This window comes from Panthera pardus, unplaced genomic scaffold (assembly GCF_024362965.1).
Source record: "Panthera pardus isolate Hobbes unplaced genomic scaffold, ASM2436296v1 HiC_scaffold_13, whole genome shotgun sequence".
Taxonomy (NCBI): Eukaryota; Metazoa; Chordata; class Mammalia; order Carnivora; family Felidae; genus Panthera; species Panthera pardus.
In genome coordinates, this window is record NW_026526688.1 from 40840693 (window position 1) to 40866230 (window position 25538).

Sequence of the window (25538 nt, forward strand, 5' to 3'; positions counted from 1 at the left end):
CAGCCCCACTCAGGGAATGCTGGAGCTGAAAAGACCTCAGCCATCTCTTTGCAGAGAAGAGAAATGAGTGGCAGGACAGGTACCTGACGCATATTCCAGGCTGGGAATTACTTTCCACTGTAGAGGAGCCCTGCCCGCCTTTGTTTACTGCCCTGCTTTCCCCAAGTGCTCCAATTTTGGCACTTCTGTGCCTGGAGGCAACTGGTCCACCTGTCCAGTCCTTCCAATGTCTTGTGTTCAGAGGGGCAGAGTCATTGCTGGACATTCCTGAAGAACCAGTCAGCCTCGGCAGTGTATATTTTCTAAGAATAGCAAACTCCTCTTTCCATGATAGGTTTGCAGCCAGCTGACCCCGAGGGTCTCTTTTAGGTCATAGACTAGGGCTTTAAAGGAAGATGATCGTCAAGGTTCTGTTCAACTCCCAAATTCCTGTGATTCGGTGACATCAGGATTGTGAATAATCAGGCTGGCCCGAAGCCAGGCTGGGCTGTGCTGCTTCCATCATAAACTTCCTCCCCCTCTTTATAAAAACAGGCCCGCCCCGTTTGGCTCCCTCGTGGCCCTGTCCACTGGGCATCCTGCTGCTGCAGAGAAACCCGCCCACCCAGGGCCACCGACCCCACCCCCTGCCTTGAAATTTAAAGGAGGCCGGAGCTGTGCAGGGAGATTGGAGCTGAGGTCCTGCAGGAGCCCAGGGCTGAAGAGAAAGCCTCTCCCAGGGAGGGAAGGAAGACAAGCAGTGACGGTAGGTCGAATTCTGTGACTCTCTGTCTGCCCATCTCCTCTTCTCTCTCTTAAAAGTCTTTCTGGCAAGCCGAGCCACTAGAGGAATACCTTAATGAGGGACTGACTTTGTAATGCAGGCAAAAAGAGGATTAGTTAGAATCAGTGCCCAAACAGAGCCTTCGTTCTGTATCTGCATTTCATTGGGATAGGCTGAAGCTGTTTTGAAGGGCGAGGTGGTCAGGAAAGAGAGAATAGGAGGGATTATGTCTTGGAGAAGAAATCTCTGTTTGCAGAGTAAAGGGGAAAGTGAAAAGAATTGTAGAGAAATGTTCTGAATAGACAATGGGAGCACCTCATGACTAACGGGCAAGAAATGTGAATGAACTGAGCTGCCTCCGGGATTTGGGGCTATCTGAGCCTGGAGGGTCCCTGGCCATGTCGGGCTGCCCTCCCTCCTCCCTGCCCCTGCACCCAACAGAGCCCATCAAGAACTTTAAGGAACAGGGGCTAGGGATGCAGGATGGTCAACTTGCCTCCGAGCATGATTAATTAGTTGGGAAGTGCTGGGAAAGAGCAGGACGCATCAGAGAAAGGCCTCTGATATCCTCCCACGACCCCTCCCCATCTCCACTGGTCAGTTTGTCCTCTGGCGTTTTGCCCAGTGTGCAAGTGTGAGGTCCTCTTTAAGGATTCTCAATTACGGCGGGGGGGGGGGGGGGGATAACATCAATGGCTTTTCTTTCAAGAGCATTCTGCAGGAAGCATATCAAAGCTTTCTAGATTTTCACTGTTATTATCTTTATTTTCTTAACCTCACTGGGAGGGAGGACAGGAGGGAGCCAGGAAAGCAGAAAAACATGCTGAGCTCCCAGGTAACTAGTGACAAACTCAAATGCAAAGAACTGTGGTACCAATGATTGAGCTGAGGCAGTGACCAAGCTGGAATAATAATGGTGGTCTCCTGCAGTGGGTTGATGACAGAAAATAATTGTGTGTGTGTCTCTGTGTGTGTGTGTTTGCAATTCCATGAAGATATTCTGCAAATACAACTATTATGGGGAGTCCCCTCAAAAGTAACTTCCTAGAAATTCTTGCCTGTGGGGGCAGGAGGACTCATCCTGGGATCTCAACACTGACTTGTCCGGAATCAATATATGACAGTCAGCGTGAGTGCTTCCTGTAAGCACAGAGCCAGACTCGAGGCACCAGCAGGGATTTGTAAATATTGAAACAGAAATAGCTCCATTGCACCCATCAATTTATTCTACCTAGAATATTCTCAGAGACACCAGACTCAAAGCTCTGGATCTCATCAAGAGCAAAAGTAGCTCCCCACTGCCCAATAGCTCAGTCTCTGTCCAGACTCCCTAAGACCAACTCAGTGTATTTTGTGATGCCTCTTATCAGATACTCCTGGTATCTGTGCTACTCCTCAGTGACTTCACCGGAACAGCTCCTGCAGCCAGGGAGTAGCTGAGGGACAGCAGTGTTGCTGTTTTTTGTCCTCATTGAGGATGGGCTCTGGGACTTGGCTTTTATTTCCTTGGGTCCTAACATGTTGAGCAGACTATGCTCAGTACCTTTCCAACTATTGCAGCCAACATCCCAGCCACACCTAGTGACCATACCGATCTAAGTCTTTTGTAAATGAGTGGCTGGGACCACAGAACATTTGGGGAAACTTACTTTCCAAGGGAGGCCTATTACTAAATCTGCAAGCAACAGCTTTTCTGGTTATGGGGTTTTATAGCAACTGAAGGGGCCCTCTGGCTAAGATCTAGCTTCAGGACTTCCAAAGCTTCTAGTATGTATGCAGGTTATTTTCTATCATACAGATGAGGGGGCAACATGGTTCATAGCAATGGTAGTGAATTTCCCTCTAGTCAAAATACAAAGTCCATACACTTCTCAGAGATACTGAGTATCTGGTGGTGAGGAAAAATTGGGGTTTTGGGTTGAAATGTTCAATTTCACTTGATTATCTGGCATTGTGCACCTGCAGCCTCAGAATAATATTTTTATTCTCTGTGAGTGAATTGCAGCACTGCTCTGGTAAGATGGTTAGGATGGACAACGGGTGACCAGAATATTCCATTCATTCCTTCCTTGGGTCGTTAGCTTTGCATGGAGAACAATTCTGTCTGTAGTTTCAGGCTATGAACCTTGGGCAGGTTCTGGTACTTATCATGATTACCCAGAAGATGCTAACTAGATGGTCTTTCTCTAAAGCTAATGCAACGGAGTGTCCTTAGCAGCTGCCTAGCACTATCTGTGCAAACAACCATGACCCAGAGGGCGACTCTTGGCTAGCACACCCAGCTGAGTTGCAAAGGACGGTTTGGCTATTTGGTGCTCCAGACGCATGCATCAGTGCCTTGGAGAGGTCGGTTGGGGATTGATCTATAAGATCTGATTCCAACTTGAGCCTCTGAAGTAACCACTTCAAGGTCAGGCTGAACCCAGATACTGGGATACCTTTGTATTCAAAGCCTTTTCTGTTTATTATATGGTCCCAAATATTCCATTAATTTACAACTAGACATTAGGGAATTGAAACTGAACATGCCCCAAAGGCTCTTATGTCCTTGGAACTCTTGGGCTTTCCAAACCACACTTCCCCCTAGGGATGCCCTTGAAGGCAGAGGCTGGGGTTTGTGAATCAACTTCCTTTACCCAATGGAAGGTATTTGTGCTGAAGAGTAAGCAACTCTGGCTGTTTGCTGCTGTTATCCTGGACCCCGCACAGTGTTGTCATCTTGGGGATATGCTGTGTCAGGAACGCCCCTTGATTTTGTTCAACAAACAGCTTCTATAGTATCAATTCCAGGAGCCTACCTTGACCAGCCCCCTACCTCAATGAGAGTGAACTAGATCTCCTTCCTCCACATTCCAACAAGACCCTTTCTTCCTCTGCATTTCCACCTTCTATCCCTACATCCCTGCGTATCACACTGCTGATCACACTGTACTGTGATTACCTAATTACTTGTCTGTCCCGTTCCTAAACTATGAGCTTCTGAAGATACAGTATATATGTCTTTATACCATGGAGCCTGTGTCTGGTACATGGTTGGTGCTCAAGAAATGTATGATGGTAAATACATACAGTTGGTAAATCTCCACCTGTGAATTCAAGGAGGAAATGAGACTGAGCTGGGGCTTGAGGGAGAGATGGGTGGGTGGGGGATCTGACAGATGGCATTCGAGGATGACACTCAAAGAGGTTCTCAAGTCCCTTTGTTAGAGATCTTTGCATGAACAGTTTGATGTCAGCTGAATGTTTTACAGGTTGGGGACAGGACGTAGGGAAACTAAACCTAGTAGCCTACCATGAATAATCTAAAAGAGAAAGACTACTGGTCAACTAGATCTTTTGTCACATTCATAGAAAAGAGAAACTGGTTTTATTTTGCCTTCTTGTAGCAAGAGCTGGTGTCTGCCACCTGGGATGCAGAGAAAAAGGGAAGGTTTTGTTTTGTTTTGTTTTCCTTTTTCTGGGAAGCTCCAGTTTCCTTATTTTTATCACATAATGTCTCTGGTTTTTGAACATTTCATGTGGTCGGCATCAGACAGCCCTTATCAGGAGCAACAGCCCAGATCTTCCAGCTGTCTTGGGCACCAGTTCCTGCTTCCTCTGAGAGTCCACAGCAGCCCTGGCTTGTGTGGTGTAAATAGGTCTGGGAAAGGCAAATTAAAAAACAGATTAAAAATAGCATAAGAGATATCACCTCATATCCAGGAAATAAGGGCTCCCGTTAATACTGTTCTGTGCACACGTACATGAAAGGTGTGAACTTTTCTTTCAGTCGTAATGAATCTAGTTGCAGCTTATCACAAGATGCCCACATGATCCAGGGAACAGGATTTCGGTATTAATGCTTGACCACACTGGGAACCCCACAGAGGGTGGCATCTTTTCTACCTTGGTAGTTTTCAGTTGTTTTTCCAGGAAGAAGTTGTAGACTTTGGTGCTCCCATTGTTGAAGGACACTAATGACAGTAAGCATAGCTGACTTTACTGCCCACTGGCCATTTAGAGGGCCTCTGTCTGCTTCTTCTCTAATTGCTGTAACAATTCAGCAAGGCAGGAATGATTCGCCCATTAGAAAATCCAGGAAACCACACACAACCTGTAAGTGGTAGTAGGAATTTGAAGTCAAGACTCCAGTCTTGCAGGGCGCCTGGGTGGCTCAGTCGGTTCAGTGTCCAACTTTGGCTCAGGTCATGATCTCACGGTCCGTGAGTTCGAGCCCCGCGTAGGGCTCTGTGCTGACAGCTCAGAGCCTGGAGCCTGTTTCAGATTCTGTGTCTCCCTCTCTCTGACCCTTCCCCGTTCATGCTCTGTCTCTCTCTGTCTCAAAAATAAATAAACGTTAAAAAAAAAAAAAAAAGACTCCAGTCTTGCTCCAGTAAATGCTATGCTCCTTGCATTTACATGCTACCCTTCTCATATATCAACTCTGAGCACATTAAAAACATTACAGTCCAGGGGCTCCTGGGTGGCTCGGTCCATTGAGCGTCCGAGTTTGGCTCAGGCCATGATCTCACAGTTTGTGAGTTCAAACCCCGCATCGGGCTCACCGCTGTCAGTGCAGAACCCGTTTTGGATCCTCTGTACCCCCTTCTCTCTACCGCTTCCCCGCTCACTCTTACACACACTCTCTCTCTCTTCCTCTCAAAAATAAATAAACTTTTTTTTTTAAGGTTTAAAAAACATTACAGTCCAGCATCAGGACACAGTAAGGAGTGGTGGAAAGCATGTCGAGTTTGAGTCCTGACACCACTTGTCACAAAGTGTCTCACCTTAGGGCCAAGGCTTTTGTACCTTTTTTATTAATTTTTAAACATTATTATTTATTTTTGAGAGAGAGAGACAGTGCAAGCAGGGGAGGGGCCGAGAGAGATGGGGACAGAGGATCCCAGGCAGGCTCTGCGCTGACAGCGGTGAGCCCGATGCGGGGCTCTAACCCACAAACCGAGAGATCATGACCTGAGCCGAAGTTGTATGCTCAACTAACTGAGCCACCCTGGTGCCCCAGTCCTTGTACCTTTTTGAAGTTAAATTCTCTCGCCTGTAAAAACAAGACAATAATATTGCCTTAAATGATTCAATGGTTATAAAAGGGTTGTAAAGTTTGTAAACCCTATGCCTGGCAAGTGGGAGATACTCGAGTGCCTGTGGAGCAAGTGGCATGAATCCACATGCAGTTCTCAAAAATATACTAGAACATCCCTTTCAGGTGAGCCCAGTGAAATGTGGACAAACTCAGTAATGATACAGTGAAAGCTTCCGATCATTTTTCTCATTCATGTGTGTTGAATTCTGGAGGTAAACTGAAGAATTATCAAGGTATTGTATATTTAATTGCCTTGCAGTGATGATGGCTTTAGGGAGTGGAAGGGATACGAGGAATTACCTTCGTGCTTAAAATGAGACACTGTTTTAGATTAACATCAGATTGTTTAGATTCAGTCTTCGAGGTTAACATTTTATTGCACTGACTAATGGAGTCAGCTTTTGCCAGCAGAACCTTGTTTTTTCTTCACAAGATTATAAGTTTATTAGGGAAGGGTTTCTTGTATTTTTATGGTAAAAGGAGGCAGGATGGACTTCTGTTTTCCAAGACCCACATCCAACACGTCCTCATTCCTTCCAAATATCTAGAATTGCCTGGCAAAGCATGGGACACGGAGCAGATGACAGTGCTCAGTGTAGATTTTTCTGAGTTGCCAGGTTAACTTAGACCCAGGTCATATGCCTATATTTTGAAGATGCCTTGGAAAGAATGCTGCTCTTGAGGGACTAGTGAGATGGGTGAGAGATAGGAGAGGATTCTATTCTATCACCTCATTGGAATGGATCAAGGTGATAAGAAACAAACCCTTCCTCTCTTGTCCCCCAGTTGTAAAAGAGCTCTATTCAAGAAGAGGGAAAAACTTGGACACACAGAAAATGAAGAATTGAAAAGTTAAGAATTGTTTACATGTTGTCAGTTTTTGAAAATGGCTTTTATTCTGAGAGCAGGGCCTTTGTGAAAAGCAGGACCTGTATACGTGGGACCAGGGTTACCAGGCTACTGGCCCCCAGTTCTGTGCTCCCTCTGGAACTTGCAAAGGTGAGCTTTTGTGGGGGCCCCACCACCTTTCCTGTGTCCGGGTCCTCCCGCCATCGCACCCCCTCTCTTGCCCTGACCCTACAGACGTGCCTTTGCTGTTCCAAGGAGTTCTTCCTTGGACTACTTTTTTTTCTAATTTTTTGGCATCCATTCTGGGCCATGATGGTTGGGGGGTGGAGAGAGGGTGTTATTTGTTTTAAAGCCATGAGTCATTTTAGAGTATTGGTATTCTTGGAGACTGACTCTCTCTTACTAAGGTTTCCAGAGAGAAGCTTTGCAAAGCAATAATAACCCAGGAATCTCCTCTACCAAAGATTAAGGTAGCAAACCTTGCACACAGTGTAAAATTTGATCATAGTATCAACTTACTTTTGTCTTTCCCTTGCAATTTCCATCTTCTGTCTAGCTTGCTCATATTTCTGCCTTTTTCTTGCAAGAGTAGCAACTACAAGTCCCCCAGTTCTATACCTGCTGGAGCAATTGCATTGTTTGCTCCTAGAACCCCAGAACTTGATTGACTGTATTTATGCAGCTCTTTTATTGCCGGTCACCTCCAAGCATGTGGTTGTGTTTAAATAAAATACTTATACTCATTTATAAGTGTGTTAGTTTACACCCATTACGTCATTTGTTCTCACAACAGTGAAGACCACAGAGTGTTAGCCCTGGAAGAAAGCTCCAGAGTCCAGACCACTTGGATTTGCATCCCAGGGAGCAGATTTTATGTCTCAAAATATAGATGCTTTTGCGAAGGGCAGCGTATCAATTTTTATTCAGTCACTCTAACCTTCTGTGAATGAGGATAGCGGTTCCTTTCCGGAGGACAGATTTTTCAGAGGGAGCATGGAGAAGGTAGGACAGTGGAGGAGAGTGCAAAGGGAAATGCAAAGGCACTGAGGACAACAGGTCACCCTCAGGAATGACCCCCAGGTCCTTCCTCTGGCTGGGTGCCTATCAGTCAGCACTCTGCCATGTTACCACTGCAGAAATGAACACTTGAGTTTCTGGCTGGCAGGATCATTGATTTCTCAGCTACAATGGCACACTTCCTTGGCTCTAGGAGAGTAACCCCCTCCCTGGTTACCAGTCCACTGTTCCCATTTTTCCCCTGGAACAGTCATCATTCACTGTTGTTCAGAAGGGCCAGTGAACAGAGTTAACTCTGTTGCTGTAGCCGGCAGGACCAACACAGCTTTGAGGCAGGGAGGTCAGAGATGCTCTAGGAGCAGATGAGGCTGCCGCACACAGATGTGCAGGCTGAGTCCCACACAAGGGTGCCCATCCATGCATCCTTGAAATGCAGTCCATGCTTTATTTGCCAGGCCATGGGTCCTGTTTTTTTGTGTGCTTGTTTTTTAATTTGCACAGATTCTTTGTCAACTTGCCAAGCTCCATGTCTATTGAAGTCCATCCACCAGAGAGGGTGCCTTTTGCAAATCTGCCAAAATCAACTTTGTATGCTAGGGTGGACCTGCTGGGGCTGGGTCCTTAGGACCCCGGGGACCACAGGACTTATGGCCATTCTACCATTACTCTCATACAGTGATGCTTTCAGGGATTCAGGGATTCCAGTCCAACCAAAGTGAGACATCCTAGTGGTTTGTCTTTTTTCTTTTTCCTTCTCCTTCCTTCCTTTCTTCCATCCCTTTCTCCCTCTTCCCTCCCTCCCTCCTTCCTTCCTTCCTTCCTTCTTTCCCCTTCCTTCCTTGCTTTTTTAGTTTTCTGACTCTGGGAAACTTAAATATAGCAAAAGGAAGAGAACACAGAAAAAAAAATGACAAGTCTTTGTATTTATAAAATGAACCCCAAAGGACTTCTTACCCTTACACCTCGCATCTGACTCCCACATGGTGCTTCTGCCTTTGGTGGCAGCCTGTGGTTCATGTTGCTGAAGTCTGCCCTGGCAGAGGCCCCATACACCCAGAGTCTGAGCCCCTGTTTCTGGTATTCACTTGGTTCTTTGTCCAGGCACTGCCCCCAGATCGCTACAGCCACCTCTTTAATGAAGGCAAAACAAGGACACATTTTTTCCTCCTCTCCTCTTTCTCCCTTGTCTTTGGACTACACTGCTGGTCTGCTTGCAGGATGACTCACTTCTTTGTCATCCTCTTACCCCGTTCAGCCTGTCCAGCTGCTCTCATTGCCTCTGTGCAGCGAGATGGAGCTGTTGCCTTGTTGGAGACTGTCACTGGGTCAGCTCAAGGCCCGGCAAGGCCCAAAAAAGTGGAGGACAGATAGAACAGAGATGGTCTCGAACTCTCCCAGGAACGGAAGACAAAAGTAGACCCCTTTGCCCCTTATGCCCCTTAGTCGCCAAAGGGTTTTAACATGATGCAGCTGTGGGAGCCGCCACTCCAGCCCTAAGTCATGCTGTGCCTCCCTGATCTGGTCGCCCTCTCCCATTTGTCCAGGGAATGCAAATGTGTTAATATTCCATTTCTCACTTCGCAACTTTCTGACATCTAGAATGGTGTTCCATTTAGGAGGACCCAGAGTTTGTGGTTGTTGTTGTTGTTAGGCCCCTGCGTTCTTGAAGTAAAATGGTATCCCTGTATCCCAGTGGGCATCCAACCCCCTGCGCTTAGGCTAATGAGTTTATTCAAAGGGCTGGTTGGTTTGACATGCATCGCTAAGAAGGGTTAAGTTCTTTGTTGATTGGTGACTCGTTTACTAATTCATTCATTGTTTCATTCAGCATTTCTTCATAAAGTCCCAAGAGCTTAGAGGTCCCCCTAACCTCAAGGCCTGGCCCAGATAATAAAGGATGGGACAATCTATACACTACAAGAATCAGGACTAACATCAGGAAGAAAGAGGGGGGATCCATGTAAGAAGATCCATTTTAACTTTTTTTTTTAATGTTTATTTATTTTTGAGACAGGGAGAGACAGCATGAATGGGGGGAGGGTCAGAGAGAGAGGGAGACACAGAATCTGAAGCAGGCTCCAGGCTCTGAGCTGTCAGCAGAGAGCCTGACGCGGGGCTCGAGCTCACGGACCGCGAGATCATGACCTGAGTCGAAGTCGGATGCTTAACAGACTGAGCCACCCAGGCGCCCCAAGAAGATCCATTGTAAAAGGTTATAAAGAAATGGGATGAAATGAAGAAGGGAAATTTAAGAGGGGTTTCGGGCCATTTTAAGAAAGGGGAAAGGTAAGGAAACCTGAGAAGGAAAGTCCGGAGCAGATTCCTGCGGTCAGAAGATTATACTGAGTGTTCTTGTTTCTGATGGCCTCAACTCCCTAACTGCTCTCTTCAGAAACTTTGGGAAACCTGTGAGCAGTAGAGAGCTTCCTCCTCAGAGTGAGAAAGCCGTCCCCCTCCTCCAAGAGCACACCCTACCCTGCCCTACCCTGCCCTACCCTGCCCTACCCTGCCCGGGAGGGGGGCCTTGCTTGACACACCAGATTAGAACAAAGGCCCAGATCCTGCCTTCTTTTGGCTTCCTTCCCAGTGGGGGAGGGGCTGGGGAAGGGCCGTGCTGGTTGGCAGACGCCCTCTGAGCCTGGGTGTGCGAATCTCGTTGACCAGCCCCCACTGCCCTCTCGCTCCCTCTCCCTCCTCTGCCTGTCCCCGGCAACCCCAGAAGAAGCAGTGAGGCAGAAAGAGTCCTCCCACCACCCCACTCTCTTTCTTTGTCATCCTTGCTCTGAAGGGGGCCTGTGGCCAGTGAGGGGAAGAGCACTTCCCACAGGGAAGCTTTTTGCAAAGAAACAAAGAAGGAGCCAGAGCCAGCCCAGGATGAAATTTCTGGAAGCCCCTGATCTGACAGGGCCCTGAGGACCCTGGGGATGGGGAGGAGGGGTGGGACCAAAAGTTGTTGTGACTGAAGGGAAATGAGTCAAGGGAAGAAATGCCCTGATTTAATTCTTGTGGACAAAGGAGCGAGTGGGTCTGCCAGACCACAAAATAACACCCCGACCAACTAACCTACTTTAAGCTGCTGAGGGCAAGATCACTGGGGAACAGCACATGGAAACTGGGAATTTTGGGTCCAGGAAGATCTGAGTCTAATAACCAAAAAGCAGATGCTTCTGTTCCTTTCTGCCAACCTACACTTTGCCGGCCCGTCTGTAAAATCCGAGGGAGCTGTGGGGAGGGTGCGAGCTGGTGCAGGGGAGCATTTCCTGTGCTGGACCAGGAGGCATGCCAGTTAAGAACCCAGGTAATCTGAGGTAGTCTGGCTCTGTAACGTGCCCGCAATAGAATCCCTACGGTGTCCTCCAAGAAAGTCAGAGAGGGGACATTTCTGTGGTTCCATCTCCCAGGGCAGGAATTCACTTCTAGGAAAATCAAGCCAGGGCATGGGGTACCCAGGCTGCCAAGAAGTGCCAGGGATGGCCTACGCTATTCAGCCCACAGACATCCCTGGGCAACATGATCTTCTAGCAACCCATGTCCATTGATGGACTAATGGATAAACAAGATGTGGTCTATACACACAATGGAATTTTCTTCAGCTTTAAAAAGGGAAGAGAATCTGACACATGGCCACCACATGGATGAACCTTGAGAACATTATGCTAATGAAATAAGCCAGTCACAAACGGACGTGTGTTGTAGGATTCTACTTATGTGAGGAAACTTGAGAGTTGTCATATTCATAAAGACAGAGAGTACAATGGTGGTTGCCAGGGGAGTGGGGAGTTAGTGGGTCGTGGGTGTAGAGATTCAGTTTGGGAAGATGATAAAGTTCTGCAGATGGGTGGTGGTGATGAATGTGCTTAATGCCACTGAACTATACACATATATCAATGGTTAAGATGGTAAATATGCACAATTAAAGGAATCTTCCAGATATTTGTGGCATTTCCCTCTGTGGGAGCGGATGCTGGAGGGGAGACGCCATAATAAAGTCATGGGTTCTTGAGTTTTATCATATTCCTTCATCTCTCAATCACACGATTGAGCTTTTTTCCCTTCTTCTTCCAGAATTTAAGGGACGCTCCAAAGGAACGATGAATAACCTGAGGAAAGAGCTGGTGTTCACCCTGCTGTTTTGTGGGGCAGCCCTCACCTTGCCCAGCCAGGTGGGTGTGCGGGTCAGGTCTGTGCCCTCCTCCACGGGCCTATGGACCCTCAAGGCCCTCGGGAGCCCAGGGTGGGCTAACGTCAGAGTGGAGAGGCAGAGGTCAGCATTCGCAGAGTATAGTGCACATACTCCTCTCTGTGCGGGATGCTTGGGATTCAGGGTTCCGGGGGGCAGAACTCTAGGCAGTTCTGCTGACCTCAGTAAACAGTTCTTAATTCTACCCCACTGTCTCTGACTGCCTTCTTTGGAGCTGTTTTTAAAGAATGTGCTTGAATTAATCCATAAAGTATTTGGGAAAGATAGTGCCTACACAGTGAGCCGTGGAAGCTGGGAAGCCACCAGTGCCACTCGCCATCTAACTGGGATGGGAGCTGTCCTGTAGACATGCTCTCTAAAAATGCCCAGCAAACAAGAGCACCATCATGGAAGGCCCAGCGAGATTTTAGAGGAGAGAGAGTTGGGGATGGCTACATGGAGGGAATCAGCGGGTGTGTGTGTGTGTATGTGGGTGTGTGTGTGACTACAATTCCACTCGCCCCTTGTGGCTATTTAAATTCAGAATTAAATAAAATTTAAAAATCCAGTTCAGGCTATGGTATTGGACAGCACAGATATTAAAGATTTTCATCATTCAGAAAGTTATTCTGGAGGCACTGGTCTAGAAGGGGAGGAAGAATTAGAAAAGAAGGCGAGAAGTGGACATTGCACCTGGGGCCAGTTACCTGAGGGGGGGCTCCTGGGGCAGGTAGCATCTGATTGGCAGGTGCGCCAGTGGTCTCTGGATCAACCACCATTGTTCTTAAGATACCTAATATGTGCTGATCCTTCCTCCACCTCTGGTGGCTTTGCAGGAAATCCACCCACGATTCAGAAGAGGAGCCAGATCTTACAGAGGTAAGATGACGCTGAGGTCAGTGGAGGGGGTCAGTGGAGGCGGGAGGCAGAGTCAGGACTTAGGAGCTCCAGGCGCTCTGTCAGGGAATTTATCTGCCACCACACCCAGCTTACTTGAGCTGTGTGAAGGTGAGATTTCGCAGGGTGATTCTGCAAAGGCACCTGTGTCCCCCCTGCCCATCACTTAGCCATCCACCCAGTTAGCTGATGCCAGGTTTGAGAGGCCAGAGCAGGTGGCCCTCAGGGAGTCACAGAGCTGGTGGGAACCTGCCAGCTCAGTGGCCCGAAACCCTGTGACACAGGTGAGAAACCCGAGCTGGAGATGGAGCGGTGACCTGCCTAAGGTCACCCCATGGCCAGCTGCAGCTGTGCTGGTCCTCCAGGGTCTTTTTCCTGGGCTGCAATCCCCTTCCCACCTGAGTCCATGTGGCATCTTTGTCAACTGCCATCTCTGTGCTTCCATTTCTTCTGTCTGGTAAAAATGGGGTAACTAAGCTGGGTAGTCTCACAGGAGTTCCACAGCTGTGGAAAGACTCTCTCTATAAGACCGAGTCTAGAGTCGACTCTAGAAACCTGAGGAACATCCCCATGAGCATTAGGTAGGATTCCAAAAATAAAATATGCCAGCAGCCGGATTGTCTTGACTCTTGTTGGAAGAACTCTGGGCCCAGCTTCAAGTCTGAAGCCACCAACTTGGGGCCTTCATCTCTGTCCTTCATGACCTACTTCCTTCGGGTCTGGGAGGCTTTGCAACACCTCTTTTGAAGTGGAAGTTTCCTCACAGTGAGTCATGGCAGTAACTCTTAATGCCTTTGCTGTTGGATAAGCATTTCTGACAAGGGTGTCCTGACCCCAGGGGACCCTCCAAAGAAACAACAGAAAAATTATGTACAATGAGTGCTTGTCACGTCTTTAATTAATGAAAAGTTAAAGATTTGTGAAGTTGGCTTTCTGGTTTGCGAACAGAGACAAAGGGTGAGAATATCAATGCGAGCACTTAGACTATATTCATTTATACAAAAAATACTGGCAGGAGTAGCACATTTCCCACACAGACTAAAATGTGGATTTTCTTTCTCTTGGGCTAGCAATGCATCATTTCAGTGTGGTAATACTCACGTGGATCAAAAACTCTGGCAGGCAATTTATACGTATACATGTGCATATTTTAGATGAATTAATATGAAAAATTAGAGTCTTACTTTGTAAATGTATTTTGATCGATAAATTCTTCCAAGATGAAGGCCCATCAGAAGAAAAGTAATTAAAGTGGTCTTTGGTGACAAATTCTTAGGTATCTGCTATCTTCCGGCCGAGGGCAAAAAAGGCATGAAGGATGGGTTGTATTAAAAGTGAGTGAGGTTCATATGTGGAATTTAAGAAACAAAACAGATGAACACAGAGGAAGGGAAGGAAAAATAAGATAAAAAGAGAGAGGGAGGCAAACCAGAAGAGGCTCTTAAAAGACAGAGGACAAACTGAGGGCTGCTGGAGGGGAGGGGAGTGGGGGATGGGCTAAATGGGTGATGGGGATTAAGGAGGGCACCTGTTGGGTTGATCACTGAGTGTGTTATGTAAGAGATGAATCACCGGGTTCTACTCCTGAAACCAATACTACACTGTACGTTAACCAGCTTGAATTTAAATTTAAAACAAAACAAAACAAAACAAAAAAACTGAGGGATTTTCTCAGTGGAACCAGGGGCGGGATGTCAGTGTTTGGTGAGTTGTGCCCTCAAGAGGCCAGCCTGTCTTTCGTTACAGTGACCTGCAGGGATGAAAAAACACAGATGCTGTACCTGCAGAATGAGTCGTGGCTGCGTCCCGTACTCAGAAGCAACCGGCTGGAATACTGCTGGTGCAACAGCGGTCACTCGCTGTGCCACTCGGTGCCCGTCAGAAGTACGTATGGGGGCCCCTGGGTGGCTCAGTCAGCTAGCCTCTGACTCTCGATCCTGACTCCGTCATGATCTTACAGTTTCTGGGTTCGAGGGCTGACAGTGCAGAGCCTGCTTGGGATTCTCACTCTCCCTCTCTCCTCTGCTGCTCTTCCACTCCCACACACACACTCTTTCCCTCTCTCAAAATAAATAAATAAACTTTAAAAGTATATTTTTTTTAAATGTACGTATGGACTGCCAGTGGAAGCTTCGAGCTTTGGGTCCAGTTTCCTGGGCCCAAACCCTGTATTTCATGTCCCTGGCTTGTCCAGACCTCCTTTTGCCTTGGGCAAATGTGAATGTGCTGAGCAAACAAGCAAGCCTGGGGCCTGGGGCTCTGCCTTCACTCACCCGGCCTCAGCTTCCTTGTCTGTCAAATGGGGAGAAAGTATTACCTACTTCATGGGGCGCAGTGAGGATTAAATGAGTTATTTTTGTAAACTGCCTAGAACAGTGTCTGGCAGGTAGAGCGCACTCTTAAAATTTTAACTCCTTTATCCTTGGAACTGCTTTGAAGTAATTCCTTGTTTGTACTTGGCAGGTTGCAGCGAACCGAGGTGCTTCAATGGGGGGACGTGCCGGCAGGCTCTATATTTCTCAGATTTTGTCTGCGAGTGTCCTGAAGGGTTTTCAGGGAAACGCTGTGAAATAGGTGAGTGGTGGGTAGGTGGTGCGAGAGAGGGACAGAATCCCAAATCTTCCCAGGAAGGGGAGGAAGAGTGTGGTGACGGGGGCGGGGTGGGGACAGGGAAGGTCGTCCAAGGGTCGGTTAGGCAATCAAAGCGCTGGGCCCAGTGGGTGCCGTCTTGGGTGCTGGGCTGGAGTCTGGCTCTGCCGCCAGTCAGCTGGGTGAACTGGCCGCCCCGTTTACCTCCTTTGCTCCGGTAGCTTCCGAAGCCAGCCCGCCACACTGGCTTGGGGGTGATGCCAGAGCAGGTGCGAAACCCCTTTGGAAATCTAAAGGAAAGAGGGGGACTCACATGTGAGATGTCACCTGTCCTGTTTTGATCAGATGCCAGTGCCACATGCTACAAGGACCAGGGTATCACCTACAGGGGCACGTGGAGCACAGCGGAAAGCGGGGCCGAGTGTATCAACTGGAACAGCAGCGTACTGGCCCTGAAGCCCTACAACGGACGCAGGCCAAACGCCATCATGCTAGGCCTTGGGAACCACAATTACTGCAGGTGAGAGGGCCGTCCTCCCTACCGGGTGGGCTTTCCTCTGGTGAGGAGCTACTAGAGTCGGGGAAAAGGCCTAGTTCAGATCAGCCATGGTTCCCCAGAGACAGAGAACCAATACATTAGATACACATACAGGAATTTATTATAAGGAATTGGCTCACCCAATTGTGGGAGGTGGCAAGTCTCACATCTGTAGGCAGGCCAGCGAGGTGGGCGCTCAGACAGGCTTTGACAGCACAGTCTTGAGGCAGAATTTCTTCCCAGCTTTTGCTCATAAGGCCTCCCGCAGATTGGATGAGGCTGCCCACAGATGGAGGATGATCTCTACTCAGAGTCGACTGCAGCTGTTAACCGTAGCGATCTCTTCACCACAGCACCTAGGTTCATGTTTGATTAAATAACTGGGCATTATAGCCAAGGTAACACATAAAACTAACCGTCACAGGCCACCCCTTGTCAACATGGCTCCTGGGCCTCCTTCAACCATACTTACTCTCCACATGAAGACAATGACCAGGTCATACTTCCACCTAACACGATACAACTGCCCTGTGTACGACCAGAAATGCACTAACCTTTTCCCCAGAAGAGGATGCAAAGGCCTTGGGTCTGAGAGGGAGACTTCCCTTTTCACCTCCTCTGGCCTTCCCTGGCTGCTTTTTCAGGAACCCAGACAGAGACTCAAGGCCCTGGTGCTACGTCTTCAAGGCAGGGCAGTACAGCACTGAGTTCTGCAGCACGCCAGCCTGCCCCAAGGGTAAGCGCAGCCTCCCCGCCTTCCCTGGTGGTGTCTGGGGAAGAAGAGTCTCGAAAGACAGATCTGATAGTGTTTCTACAACTGAGGAGACGGAGGAGTGGGCTAGTGGTTGACCATTTTGTTCGCAGAGGGAAGAAAGTCAGGAGACTCAGATCTTCACTCAGGCCTGGCTTCTAACTAGCTGTTTGACCTTGAGCTGGTCTCTTTACCCACCCCCGCCCCCCCCCCCCCCCGACCCTCAGGTTCCTCGTTTACAGAGGAGAAGGTGGGCCGCATGGGTGCTTTCCAGTCCTCTTGAGGATGAACAGAGATTCTCCCTTTTGTGATTGATGGGCTTAATTCTCAATCTCTGTCTCTCTCTTTAAAAATGTTTAATAAGAGAAAATTTCCCAAATTTAAAAACCCTAAGTTACAAAAAAGCACCCTGAGTTCTGTGGTGCTTTCACAAACAATGATGTCACAATAGTATGAAAAAGAAGTTTTAAAGTTCTAACCACTCATATACGATAATAATGTACATTCTGTCTACAGGTAGGTCTGACATACCTACCTGTATGTCAGACACATACCTGTCTGTGAATTTGAGGGCTCTTTACACTAATTCTTTTTTTTTTAAATTTTTTAAAATCTTTATTTATTTTTGAGACAGAGAGATACAGCGTGTGAGCAGGGAAGGAGCAGAGAGAGAGACACACACACACAGAATCTGAAGCAGGCTCCAGGCCCTGAGCTGTCAGCACAGAGCCTGACATGGGGCTCGAACTCATGAACTGTGAGATCATGACCTGAGCCGAAGTCGGACACTCAACCGACTGAGCCACCCAGGCACCTCCTCTTTACACTAATTCTAAAGCATCCTCCCCACTCCCAGGATTGGTAAAATTGGGACTCACTGGTCTAGGTGGCCCTTTAATTATACTGTTTATAGTGGTACACTTTGCCAGTTTCAAATTGGGAGAAAGGAGGGTAAAATGGGGGCAAATAGGTGAAAATAGGCAGCATTCCTGGGTCCATGTCCTCTCTCCTGCTCGAGCCCAACAAATCCTTCAGATCACTGGCAGACAAAATCTGGGAAGTTAGGGGCTGTGGACATGTCCGTCCATTGAAGATCCTTGGTTCGCCACAACCTGTCAAGTACAAACCAGGAAACCCCCTGTTACTTTCAAAGCAGCTCCAGCAATAATCACCTATAATTGAACACAGCATCCCTGTCTGCTGAATGCGAATCCACCCTCAGCATCACTCGACACAGCAATCTCGGAAGCCACATCCAATCATGAAAGTTGGCCCAGCAGACAGAAGCCACTTCGCATCCCTCTGTAAAAGGGTTGGAAGAATGAGGAAAGAGGGGAGTTGGGATGCTATCACGTCCTTCTTATGGCGAGCCTGGCTGCCTACAGCCTCTCGGGCCAGCGGCTCCGGCTGCAAACCCTGATATGCCTGCTGTAGCATTTAATTGGCTATGTGTCAATGTGAGACTTTCTTTTGTTCCAGAAAAAAACGGGGACTGCTACTTTGGAAAAGGGTTAGCATACCGTGGCACCTACAGCCTCACCGCGTCTGGTGCCTCCTGCCTCCAGTGGAGTTCCAGGGCCCTGATAGGCAAGGTCTACACAGCGTGGAAGAACAACGCCCAGGCACTGGGCCTGGGCAAACACAACTACTGCCGGTACGTAGCACAGGGGCCATGGGTTCCTATCTGGGCAGGGGGCAGGAGTGGGCGGTGGGATGAGAGATTTCATGCCTAAAGTTGTATGAAAGACTCAGTGGGTGGGAAGGAACCATGGACATTATCTGGCCGCACGTATTCATTTGCTGGAATAACACCTGTTATGAAGAGTGAAGTTCACCAGTGTTTCAGCCCACATCCCAGGCTAGAGGTGCCATCCCACAGCCACTCTGTCCTCATTGTTCTGTTCCTCTGTGGCACCTTTCTCCCAGTGAGTCATAAGAGTGTTCTCATAGCATTGCTCACGGTACCTTCCAACACACCTGCGAGATGACGATGTTATATTGCTGATAGAAAAACAAAGTTAAGATTGTTTTCCTACCGTGAGATCTCTGATGGAGCCAAGTTCAGAACTCAGGACCCTCCTGCCCAGCTCAGTGTTTTTGCCATCGGTTTACTGAGCCTCCTTCCTCGCTCACGTGGCCTGTGATGGGATTGAAAATGTGATTGAGAACCTTGACCTCTCTCACCATCTAGGAACCCAGATGGAGATGCCAAGCCCTGGTGCCACGTGTTGAAGGACCACAAGTTGACGTGGGAATACTGTGATGTGCCCCAGTGCTGTAAGGGCTGGCCCTTGGCCACATCCCTCTGCCCAGTCTCACCTCCTGGCCATTTCCTCTACCATTCCCCGTGTCTTCACAGCTGTCTGCTTCAGACCCAGATTTTTAGGAGGGCCTTGGTGGGGAAGGGCCTCCCATGACTGGAGCCACGGTAGGATGACAACACTCTGGGCAGGTGCTCACTTCCCACGCACGACCAGGATGGGAGGGGCAGAAAGAAAGAGAAGAACTTGCCAGTTGCTCTTAGCATTTATTAGGCTCTAAACTTCTCTCTCCAGTTGCCTTTATTAATGATTGACCATGAGGTCATAGTGAGCATAGAGGAGGATAGCTCTCATATGTGGCTCCCTAGATAGCAAAGTGCTCTCACTGTGTGCTCCCGACAACGTGGTGACAGGCAGTCCTCCTACGTCCAGCTTACTGATGAGGAAAGCAGCTCAGAAGTCATGTGGCCTGCCCAAGCTCACTGGGCTCTGAGCCACACAGCTGGGGTCTGACACCGCATCCTCAGACCCCACAGCTTGTACTTCTGCTGTGAGCTTTTCCACCTTTCCCACAGAGCCCATTTAACACAGGGGGACTCTGGAGGGGGTTAACACTGGGTTAGTGGAGGGGGTGGAAGACAGAGAAAATTTAAGTTGGCACATTTTGCTAAAAAAAGACACTGAGAATAGATTATTATAAACTTTTTAAAAGTTTATTTATTTTGAAAGAGAGAAAGAGTATAAGTGTGAGAGGAATGGGGACAGAGAGAGAGAGAGAGTTTGGAAGAGCATCTAAGCAGACTCCATGCCGTTAGCGAAGAGCCCAATGCGGGGCTCCGAACTCACAAACCGTGGTATCATGATCTGAGATGAAGTTGGACACTTAACCAACTAAGCGACCCAGGTGCCCCTCTGTGAATAGATTATTATTACTCAGTTCCTGTGAATGCACGTACCTGCCAGAATGTTTCTCAAGGAACGTATTATTTAACTGGGCAAGTAAGACACAAACCACCAATGAACTCACAGCCAAAGTCCTACATGGTAGGTCCTCAGTGGGCAGGATCAGCAAGCTCATTCAGAGCCTGGTGGGCTGGGAGTGTTAAGAAAGCCTCAAGAGGAGTTGGGATTTCACCTAAGCCTTGAAAAGTGGGCAAAGTTAGTAGATGAAAAAGAAATGGGGAACATTGCCCATTGGAGGAAGTTGCACTGCCGTGTTATTTCTGCAGCCAGGCAGCAGGTGCAGGAAAAAGCCAGGAGTAATGAAGCACGGCAGAAAGACCCCCAGTTTGGAGTCTGGCAGGTCTGGGTTCTAATCCAGATGCCCCTGTGATTTTGGGCAAAAATTTCCCAGACTCTCTGAAGTTCCATGTCATGAGGGTTAAAGGAAGTGTACCTGTGATGGTTGGCATGTACCATGTACTCGACAAATGAAAGCTGTGGTTTTTATTACCATGCAGACTGTCCTCTCACTCTCTGCTAACCTGGAGAAGTGCAGTAAGCCTGTAGAAACTTGGGGTTCCAAGAGAAGAAACCAAGATAGGTGCTCAAGGAACCCCCCGCCAGGGACCACAGGTCTGACGTCCCTTCTCTTTCCTTTCCTCTCCCAGCCACCTGTGGGCTGAGACAGTACAAGCAGCCTCAGTTCCGCATTAAAGGAGGACTCTACGCAGACATCACCTCTCACCCGTGGCAAGCTGCCATCTTTGTCAAGAACAGGAGGTCACCAGGGGAGAGGTTTTTGTGTGGTGGAATACTGATCAGTTCCTGCTGGGTCCTGTCTGCTGCGCACTGCTTGCAGGAGAGGTAGGCACTTCAGAAAAACCCAGCAGGTCTCCCTAGACTCTAAGGCCTTGAACCCAGGCCTGTTAGAAGGAGCCTTACAGTGAGCAGAGCATAAGGCTGTTTCTCCATTAGGTATCCTCCCCACCACCTTAAGGTGGTCCTGGGCAGAACGTACCGAGTGGTCCCTGGAGAGGAGGAGCAGAAATTTGAAGTAGAAAAATACATCATCCATAAGGAATTTGATGACGACACTTACGACAACGATATTGGTAAGATGTCACATTCTCCCCGCTGCGGACGGCACCATACACAGCCACACATGTGCACTCACACCTCTTCCCCCCCCCCCCCTCGCCTCCTCCTTCGTCTTCCTCCCCTCAAGTCAGAAGCAGCCCTTCCCACGCGGCTTATTCCCTTCTTCCTCTTCTCCCAGCACTGCTGAAACTGCAGTCAGACTCGCTACAGTGTGCCCAGGAGAGTGACACTGTCCGTACCGTCTGTCTCCCTGAAGCTGACCTGCGCCTGCCTGACTGGACAGAATGTGAGCTGTCTGGCTACGGCAAGCACGAGGCGTGTAAGTGGAAGGAAGTCTCGGCCCCATCCTGTCTGTCTGCAGGACAGCAGGGCATGCACTTTCTGGTGGAAGAAAAAGCAGTGACGTTCTAGCCCTGGTTCAGGCACTGATGTAAATGTAGGCAAGTTCCCTGCGGACCGAGAACCCCTCACCTGCCTTCCCTACTTCGCAGGGTCACTGTGCAGGCCACGAAGGGTCTGAGTAATACAAGTGCTTTGAAGAGCTTCAGACTTCAGGAAGGTTCTGATAAGAAGTGGAGTACAGTGATTAGGGGGTGTGGTTCTTTTTTTTTTTTTTAACGTTTATTTATTTTTGGGACAGAGAGAGACAGAGCATGAACGGGGGAGGGGCAGAGACAGAGGGAGACACAGAATCAGAAGCAGGCTCCAGGCTCTGAGCCATCAGCCCGGAGCCCGACGCGGGGCTTGAACTCACGGACCACGAGATCGTGACCTGAGCCGAAGTCGGAGGCCTAACCGACTGAGCCACCCAGGCGCCCCTAGGGGGTGTGGTTCTTGGACTCTCTGGTCGCGTAGTCCGGAGATCAAATCTGAGATCTGCATCTTGTAGCAGTGTGGCCCAGGACGGGGATTTTTGTTTTACACCGTCCCAAGCCCCTGTGTTCTCACCAGTAACATGGGGGTAGACTTAGCTGCCTCCTTAGACGGTGAGAATGAAATGATAGTAGGTGAAGGCAGTGGTTTTCAACTGGGGTGATTTTGCCCCCCCAGCAGACCCCGGCAATGTCTGGAGGCATCTTTGATCGTCACAACTCAGGATGGAGGTTTATACTAGCATTTAGGGAACAGAAGCCCAGGATGCTGCAGACATCTGCAGTGCCCAGGAGAGCCCCCCTCACATTATCTGGCCCCAACGTCACCAGTGCTACTACTGAGAAACCATGGGCTAAACTCTGTAAGATTTCTGGCTTTGTCAGTCAAAACAATCTTGACGATTTTGTAGGCGTCCACCTAATATGTGTGAAAGCTCGAGACAAGTTAGCCATTATTGGAAAATTTGGCTTCCTCCCTCCAAAAGGTTTACAAATACTTTCCCTAAAACCATCGGACACTTTCCCTTCTCTCTTGCAGCTTCTCCTTTCTATTCTGAGCGGTTGAAGGAGGCTCATGTCAGGCTGTACCCAGCCGGCCGCTGCACGTCACAACACTTGTTTAACAGAACCGTGACGAACAATATGCTGTGTGCTGGAGACACACGAAGTGGTGGGAACCAGGCAAACATCCATGATGCCTGCCAGGTAAACACGAGAGTCTCGCCAGAGCCTGAACCCACCCAAGGGTAAAAGTGTCCCTTGGCCAACAGGCTCCGAACCAAGAAACAAGTTACAGCCAGAACCGGGGGATCTCATCTTGAGGAGGCAGTGGAAGTTCGAGATGAGGGCCTCAAAGAATAACACAATCAGAGAAAGATCAAAGTTACCCAAAGTTATGAAATCTAAACTGCAGGAAATTTCCCCAATGTCTCTACCGGAAACTCCACCTGGTTCAGGGTTTCCTGTAGGCCCAGGCAATTGATTGACTATTGAAGTGATGGATAAAGCAACACAAATTAAGCAGTTCTTTTTTTTTTTAATGTTTATTTAATTTTGAGAGAGACAGAGCACAAGCAGGGGAGGGATAGAGAAAGAGGGAGACACAGAATCTGAAGCAGGCTCCAGGCTCTGAGTTGTCAGCACAGAACCCGGCACAGGGGTCAAACTCATGAACCACGAGATCGTGACCTGAGCCGAAGTCGGGTCGGATGCTTAACTGACTCAGCCACCCAGGCGCCCCAAATAAAGCAAATCTTGACTTCTGGGGGTGCTGGAGAACTGGGGTCTGCCACGTAGAAGGGGGAGGAGGGGCTGTAGCTTACTAGGAAGGGGGACATGGATGATTTGTGAGAAATAAGTTTTAAAAACTCTTATTCAGCCCTAATATGAGGTTTTTAGCCTGGGAAAGCAAACTATTTCAGGTTGTCTGTGTTGGCATCCTTATCAGAGTTAGTACTTCTCTTTCGTGATAATGAGGGACTGGGTATGGGACACAGACCAACCTGTGGCATTAGGACCTAAATATAACCAAGGCACAGTTATTGATGAGACATTTTCAAACCTACAGTGTGTCAGGCTCTCCATCGAGGGCCTGGGGGTTGGAGGGGAAACAAAAAGAAGGAAGCAGGGCTCTTGCATCAAAGACTTTGTGGGCTTTGTTCTTATAAGGTAATCATATCAGCCTCTGCCCTCAGTTCCTTGACAACCTTTGTCTCTTTCTGAATGATTTCTTCAGAAACCTCAGCTGTACCCCTGGCTCAACAGTCATAAAAAGTTGTATGCAAAGTGAAAATATGATCTGCAAGCTTCAACTTAAAAACAAAAACAAGAAATTATTTTGGTTCAATAAGACGGTAACAGCCAATTACCCAGAGTCTTACAAAATGTCATATGTCGTTCTCAGAGTTCTTCATGCTCTCTCCCAATTAATTCCTATAATAACTTTATATGGTAGCTAGCATGAAGTCTATTTTACAGAATATTGAATATTGAATACAGAATAAGAATATTGAAGCACAGTGAGTCTAAGCCCACATAGCTAGTAAGTGGGAGAGTTAAAACCAGGGTTGTGGCCTGAAATATCTGAGCAATTATCTCAATTCTATTTTGCAATGTAGAACCTAATCCCCTACAGGATCAAGATCTTTGAGATAACAATTTCCCTCTCTGAGCTAAGTACTTTGAAGAATACGATAGCACTACAATATTAACCCTAACTTCCCCCTAAAGAGTCTGTGTGTTGTGCAAACTGACCTGTTCTCTCTTTTGCAGGGTGACTCAGGTGGCCCCTTGGTGTGTATGAAGGACAACCACATGACTCTAGTTGGCATCATCAGCTGGGGCCTTGGCTGTGGGCAGAAAGATGTTCCAGGTGTATATACCAAGATTACTAATTACCTAGACTGGATTCAAGACAATATGCGACCATGACCAAGGACTCCCAGTTCCCTGACATCGGGAGGAAGCCCCAGCTTCCTCCACTTCAGAAGACACACCAAGGCGGGGTGCTTCTTCACAGAGATGAGCCATAACACAGTACAAGTGGGTGGCGGGTGGGGGGAACCGATAGGAGAGGGGAGAGGATAGGTTTTCACAGGTACTTCCCATTTTAGAAGTTTCCAGGGGCTAAGATTGGATTTCAGACTGGATTCTGTCAGCTGAGAAGACAGATAAAAGCCAACCCCTCCTGGAATACGACCATCTAGGGCAGAAGAGAGGTAGACCAAAAGCCCCACCTCCTGATCTGTCAACATGTGAAGTGCTGGAAATGGGACCACAAAGATGAAAGCATGTCTCAGTAGTAAAAAAACAAAAACAAAAACAAAAAACAACCCATCATCTAGATCCTTCAGGAAGGAAGGATTGCTTTAGAAATGGAATGTCTATTTATACCCACAAGGAAGCCCAACATGGGCCTGCTAATACGGGATGGGCTGGCTGGCCAGATCATGTCCTCAACATCTTTTAAATCCAGTGTTTGGCTTTTCCCTTTCTCCACTCTACAGCTCTTGGAAGGAAATCCTTTTGTGGATAGTGTAAATCTTTTTTCTGTATAAACTTTATAATAAAACAGGAGACTTGTATCATTTTAATACCTGACAAACTAGGCTTTAGTATATTTATATCAATCCATTTTCATTTTTACTTTGTTGCCACACCCCTGTATTATACTGTGCTGAGATAATAAATTCAGATATATTTTTCACATATTTTCCCAAATCAGAGTGGAGTAATATTGTTACGTTGGCAGTATCTCACGGCTTATTTATTCTTGTCATTCATGGTCACATCTTTAAAATCATTTCAAATATTTCCTTTCATTCATCCGACATATACAGAATACTTTATAATGTACTAGTGATGGGCTCTTGGAATGGTGGTGGGGTCCGGAGCTGATGGCCAAGAAAGAAATCTTGAGACAACTTGGATGCAAAAAGGTGATTCTTAAAGCACAGACACCGGACCCCATGGGCAGGAAGAGCTGCCCTGGGACCCTGAGGAGAGACTGATTACCTACTTGGGAGTTGGGGGAGGTAAAGTCAAGGGGAAGTTTCCAAAGGGATTTTCATATGCTAAAGAAGACTCCCAGGCTACTGGAGGCCTAGCTATTGTCAAGCTAAGATTGTTTTTCCCTCTAGCAAAGCATTTAGACAGTAGGGGGTTCCTGAAGAAATGTTCTAGTCTGCCTGCCTCAAGTATTT

General features: G+C 48.0%; 1 protein-coding gene and 1 long non-coding RNA gene across 2 annotated transcripts; one reads left to right on the top strand and one right to left on the bottom strand.

Moving 5' to 3' along the window:
* The first annotated feature begins 607 nt into the window (after nt 1-607).
* PLAT (plasminogen activator, tissue type) lies at nt 608-25046 on the top strand. The gene is made up of 14 exons (XM_019440684.2): nt 608-745; nt 11775-11872; nt 12726-12768; nt 14533-14670; nt 15250-15360; nt 15721-15895; nt 16558-16649; nt 18144-18318; nt 18856-18941; nt 20536-20731; nt 20843-20979; nt 21144-21284; nt 22376-22542; nt 24109-25046. Exons 2-14 carry the CDS (start codon nt 11801-11803, stop codon nt 24265-24267), a joined length of 1692 nt encoding a protein of 563 aa, XP_019296229.1. The 5' UTR covers nt 608-745; nt 11775-11800; the 3' UTR covers nt 24268-25046.
* LOC109262267 (uncharacterized) lies at nt 17546-19176 on the bottom strand. Its single transcript, XR_002077691.2, has 3 exons — nt 18984-19176; nt 18701-18802; nt 17546-17776 (listed from the first exon to the last, which is right to left on the bottom strand). It is a non-coding gene; the product is annotated as an uncharacterized LOC109262267 (long non-coding RNA).
* Nucleotides 25047-25538: the final 492 nt, after the last annotated feature.

Bases quoted from the DNA above. Each gene is read 5' to 3' on its own strand.
- PLAT (XM_019440684.2), top strand. From the start codon at position 11,801: ATGAATAACCTGAGGAAAGAGCTGGTGTTCACCCTGCTGTTTTGTGGG. The intron at 16,650-18,143 runs GTAAGCGCAGCC...CTTTTGTTCCAG, and splicing joins CACGCCAGCCTGCCCCAAGG to AAAAAAACGGGGACTGCTAC. The intron at 21,285-22,375 runs GTAAGTGGAAGG...TCTCTCTTGCAG, and splicing joins CTACGGCAAGCACGAGGCGT to CTTCTCCTTTCTATTCTGAG.